This window comes from Castanea sativa, chromosome 1, assembly GCF_040712315.1.
Source record: "Castanea sativa cultivar Marrone di Chiusa Pesio chromosome 1, ASM4071231v1".
Taxonomy (NCBI): Eukaryota; Viridiplantae; Streptophyta; class Magnoliopsida; order Fagales; family Fagaceae; genus Castanea; species Castanea sativa.
In genome coordinates, this window is record NC_134013.1 from 31,873,838 (window position 1) to 31,878,888 (window position 5,051).

The 5,051-nt window shown below is 32.1% G+C and overlaps 1 protein-coding gene across 1 annotated transcript; it reads right to left on the reverse strand.

Moving 5' to 3' along the window:
* Nucleotides 1–2,377: 2,377 nt before the first annotated feature.
* On the reverse strand, nucleotides 2,378–3,520 carry LOC142621823 (late embryogenesis abundant protein At1g64065-like). The gene has a single exon (XM_075795186.1). The coding sequence runs from the start codon at nucleotides 3,190–3,192 to the stop codon at nucleotides 2,542–2,544; it is 651 nt and encodes a 216-aa protein (XP_075651301.1). The 5' UTR covers nucleotides 3,193–3,520; the 3' UTR covers nucleotides 2,378–2,541.
* Between the last annotated feature and the right edge of the window lie 1,531 nt (nucleotides 3,521–5,051).

Sequence of the window (5,051 nt, forward strand, 5' to 3'; positions counted from 1 at the left end):
TCCATCAACATTAAATGTGATTACCCAACATACTGAGGTTTTGATCGTTACTCTAGATCTCACTCCTAGGATATCAAAGCAACCTACACCTCATGATCAAGTCCATTATTCTCTCAGGATTAAGAATTTATGCAAATATAAGTCGTAAGTTTATTATTCATTTGACATTTGTTAGAAGAATAATAAATTTCACACCGGTCCAGTTTAATATGTTTTAACTCTTAAAACATATCAACATATTAACTAGAAATCTCCATTTCCATGATCAAGACAAATCATCTTAGTTGATATGTTATAGTCTTCGCAGATGAAATGCCCAATTTCATCACCGACTACGAACTAAAATTCTGAGTTTACAAAGAACTTGTGATTTATATCTTCTGTGACTTTTCATATAAATCACATACTATGCATCTCATGGACTATATGATAATGTCCCAATATTCATATTACCATTATTTTTAAATCAAAACATAATAATTTTATTAAACACAATATTAAGTCATACATAATAAAACACATAACATCATACAATAGGATTTAATGGCACACATCCTAACAGGATGATGGCCCAACAAGCCCAAAACAATAAATTTGTTAGAGAATGGGCTAGAAACTGAACGTTCAAGAAGTCAAATATGAATCATAACGAGCTAGTTGGCTTGGCGTGAGAACGAGTAAGATAAACAGTTTAAGAAGAAAAATTACTCGGTCAAGTCCGAGGATGATAAGTTCATATATATTTCATTTGGACTTATACAAATGTTCAATTTCTTAGTTATACTGTGCTTTTTCTCTCTTAATTTCAGATGCCCCCTCCTGTAATGGAATTCTCCATTTTTATACCCCCTTCTCCCCTTTCATCTCAGCTTTCCACGTGTAAATCAGATTGCTAGTAACCTTGATACTCGTCCAATTAGTACATTTCTGAAGTCTTTATGGGTAGCTGTAAGACTGAAAGTTACTGTTCAGATATCACTTCCACATTAATGCGGCTAGGGAATTAGATATAGAGCATTTAATGTGGTGGTGGCAACTTTCTTCCTAGATATTTCTCATCTGTCTGGTGACTCACCTCTCACTGAAGTTTTTTTTCCAAAGCATGGTTGCCCATTGCCTAGTGTCTGATGGGTGGCCAGACTTTAGGCTTCCGCTCTATTTGACCAAGGAAGGATTGCTCCTCGGACAACGTCACATGTTCATTATGATCAGTCCTCTTCCTCGGTCCCATAATCAACTTGCCTGCCTTACTACGTATTTGTCTTTGGGCTTTATGACATCCTCAGGTGTAGCCCATGACCCAATATCCTTATTTGGACCATTCATCCCTACATTTTGTATGTATATAATGTTAGTATTTGAATGGCTATAAATATTCTCAATTAAATGAACATTTAGTGGCTTAATGTATATGGCAATATTTCCTTACCAAATACATTATCATTTACTAATGAAAACATTTTGTCCTAATTGTCCTTAAAATGTATTTGACCAATAAAAGCAAGTTATGATATTTCCATTTATATAATTCAATTTTTTTTTTAGGACATTATATGAGAATGGTTAATTATATATAGACTACTACCACCGTACACCCTTGGTGCAGTAGTCATTTCACATGCATATACACTTAGATTATGCTAGAGTAGAAATTCTATATTATATATATATATATATATATATATATATATATATATATAGACTACTGTTTTCTTTGGAATGGATCGGTCAAAGCTATTGAAAAAGTTATTTCTAATATTAATTCCTATTATCATGAATGTTAAGTGGGTTTTTTTTGTTTTATATATATATATATATATATATATATATATATATATATATATATATATATTTATATATGACCTATATGTATGGTCAGAATATAGAATATATGAAAAGAAAATATAGGGCCGATTTTATCTTATCCCCATTACATGCAGCAACTAATATTTGCCTTATATTTTCCTCTTCTTCTATCATAAAATATATACCCCTAATATACTATATTATGGGTAAAATAAAAATACTATTGAGGGCTTCCTATCCTTCAAATGGTGTAGCTAGGCTTAAAGGATAATCAGCGAAAGTGGCTGATTTGTTGTATCTCAGAGGTGGCACACACAATGTTTAGTCAACTACATTGGAAACCCTGCAGACGCGTGTATTGTCTCGAGACAATGACTTGATCCACGCCTCAACTCTACCATCTAAGAATATATATGAATCGACAGTAATTTGCTTCTAATGTTATGTGCTCAATTTTGAAGCATCATCGAGATAATATCTCTCCATTGTTCTCTAATTTGATGATAAGTTCTAATCTATGTAATATGTGATTATTTGAATAATAATTTGAATATTATTTATTTATCAATTATTGTTAGGAACAACATTCTATATTATAAAAAAAAGAAATCATTACATTGAAAAAAATATTCACACACAGTAAAACGTGGTCAATAGAAGTATTCTCGCATAATTATAAAATCCAGCAAAAGAATAGAATAAAAACGAAAGAAAGCTAAATATCTTTTATATTATTTATTCGCAATTCATAGATTGGACCGCCTTTGTTGACACTTCAATGGTCATCGTGCAATTCATTTCGGCGGACTTCTTCTTCTTCATCACAAACATCAATTCCACTTTCCCACTGAGCTTTGCCTGACTGTTCAGAGTTAATACACCAGCACCTAACTCACTTCCAAGACTAGCAGTGCTTTGCAGAGCATTTGAATTCACATTAGCTGTGACGGTAACTTTTTTGGTAGAACGCAGCCCAGCCTTACCTTTAGGAATAATGACTTGCCCTACTGTTACACCCTCGTACATGAACGTGGCAATGGTGCTATCAAATTTGTAGGGACCAAAGTTTGAGTTCTTAACTCCAACTTGGGTTGTGAAGCTCAAGTCAAAGGAAGGTGATGCTTGGGTTCCAGTTTTGAAGTTCTGGAACGTGACATCAGTGCCCAACCTGACCTTAGGGGTCTTAACACGCATCACAGTGAGTGCAAAGACCAAGATAACAATAGTCTGAAACACAGCAAAAGCAGCAATATATATGGCCAACTTGATCCTTTTCTTTCGCTTGAGCTCCTGATCAGACGTCAGAGTACCAGACTCTTCATCACTTCTGGGTTGCTTATTTACTTGTGCGAAAGGGTGCACCTGCTGGTTCATTTTCTCAGCCATTTTCTTCTCTGGGAAAAGTGAATAGAAAAGTTTTCTTCTGTTTGTTTATGCTAATTTCTTCTCTGAAAAAAGGAGTTTAGGATGCTTGGAGTAGTTTGTGGAAATGGCAGCAGAGTTGGTGATTATATATAGCGATGGGACAATTTGTATGATAGAGTGAATAATGCAAATTGCAACTAGAGCTTCCTGGAAAACGTGGCAAAGTTAAAGGATATATTTATTATTCATCCACTAAACGCGTTTCAGCGAGGGACTGTTCACCTCTAGAAGGTCTTTCATTTCAGGAAGAACGAATATTTTATCGATTGGAAATACTGCTAACTATGTGTTTTCGCATGACTTTTTGTGGCCTTACTTCTTTTTAAGAGTAGATTATTGTGCTTCTAGAGGAAAAAAGTACAGTACTCCTTGTGGAAAAAAATAGTCTCCTCCATTACAACTTACAAGGTTGGTATATTTCTTGGTTCACATTTCATATTTCAAATCTAAAAAATGTAGAGATTATAATATAATTTAAAATTTTTGAATGATGTGACAGTTTGAATTTGTACATGATTAGATTTAGAAATTAAAATATAAATAACTATATAGACAAAATAAACAGGATTTGAAACTCTGTCATAGCACATTAATAGTGGAAAATTGAGTAAAATAGCACATTTATGTTGAGTATAAATGTTAAGCCCTAGTTGGAACTCAATCCGTATAAGTTTTGGGTTAATTAATGAATTAGTGCTACGTTTACAATAATTTTACAATACTTTCACAACAAATTTTAATTGGCAGGTTTTTACAAATTTTTAGTTTGAATTCACTATTAAAATTACTTTCTTGCCCATTAGTAACAACACATAACAATTTGCTATTTAAGATTTGTTTTGAAAATGTTGGATCTAGCATTTCTCATAGGTGTTGTATAGTGGTTCATTGAGGGGAAAATAATTTTCAATATTTTATGTTGTTTCCCCTTTGCTAGTTGAATTAGGATTTTATTATCCATTTCCTACTTGAATTAGGAAGTTATTTTCCTTTATCTAGTAGAAGTAAGATTTTGTTTTATTTATTTTTTCTAAAAGGAGTAGGAGAAATCTCTTCCAATAAATACACTTTTGAATGAGGGGTGATTAGTGAGTTGTTATTAGTAAAAAAAAAAAAATTTTACTAGCCCAGAATTCTTGTAAAACTTAGGTTTTATGGAAGAGTTATAGTTATTATATTTGTGATATAGATTCATCTTCTACATGTGTACACTGATTGCATCAATTGGTATCAAAGCCACCCGATGTTGCATCAATAGGCCACTACTTGAATGCTAGGTCCACTTAAAATTTATAAAAACTTAAAATTGGATTTTACTAACGTGTGCCCTAAGGGTACACAATAGTATACCATTTTTAAAAAAAGTTTTATCGGGAATTGAAATTTTTTTTATCACTTTTACAATTTCCCATAAAATGTTTCCGAAAATAGATGGCTTAATGTGTGCCTTAACAGCACATATTAACTGGACCCTTTAAAATTTATAATTCTTACACCATCTTTTTTGGACAAATGGATGTCATGAATATTATAAAGCCTTAGGAACCACTAAGCTAACCCTATTGGAGTTAGAACAATTTTGAAAAAGGAAGACCAAATTATGTAAAATATTCACAATAAATTAAAATATTTAACATTCATTGACATACTGAACCAAATATAAATTATAAATCACTCTTTTTTGTATAACGTAACCATAAACAACTCATTGTTTTTTTTTTCAATTTTTTTAATGATCATATCCTTAAGTTAATACTTAAGTATATCCCTCTAATTAGGTCAATGAATATCAATTAGTGCATTCTAATAAATGCAAAAGT

Excerpts from the sequence above, each read along its gene's own strand:
- LOC142621823 (XM_075795186.1), bottom strand. The coding sequence starts at position 3,192 with ATGGCTGAGAAAATGAACCAGCAGGTGCACCCTTTCGCACAAGTAAAT.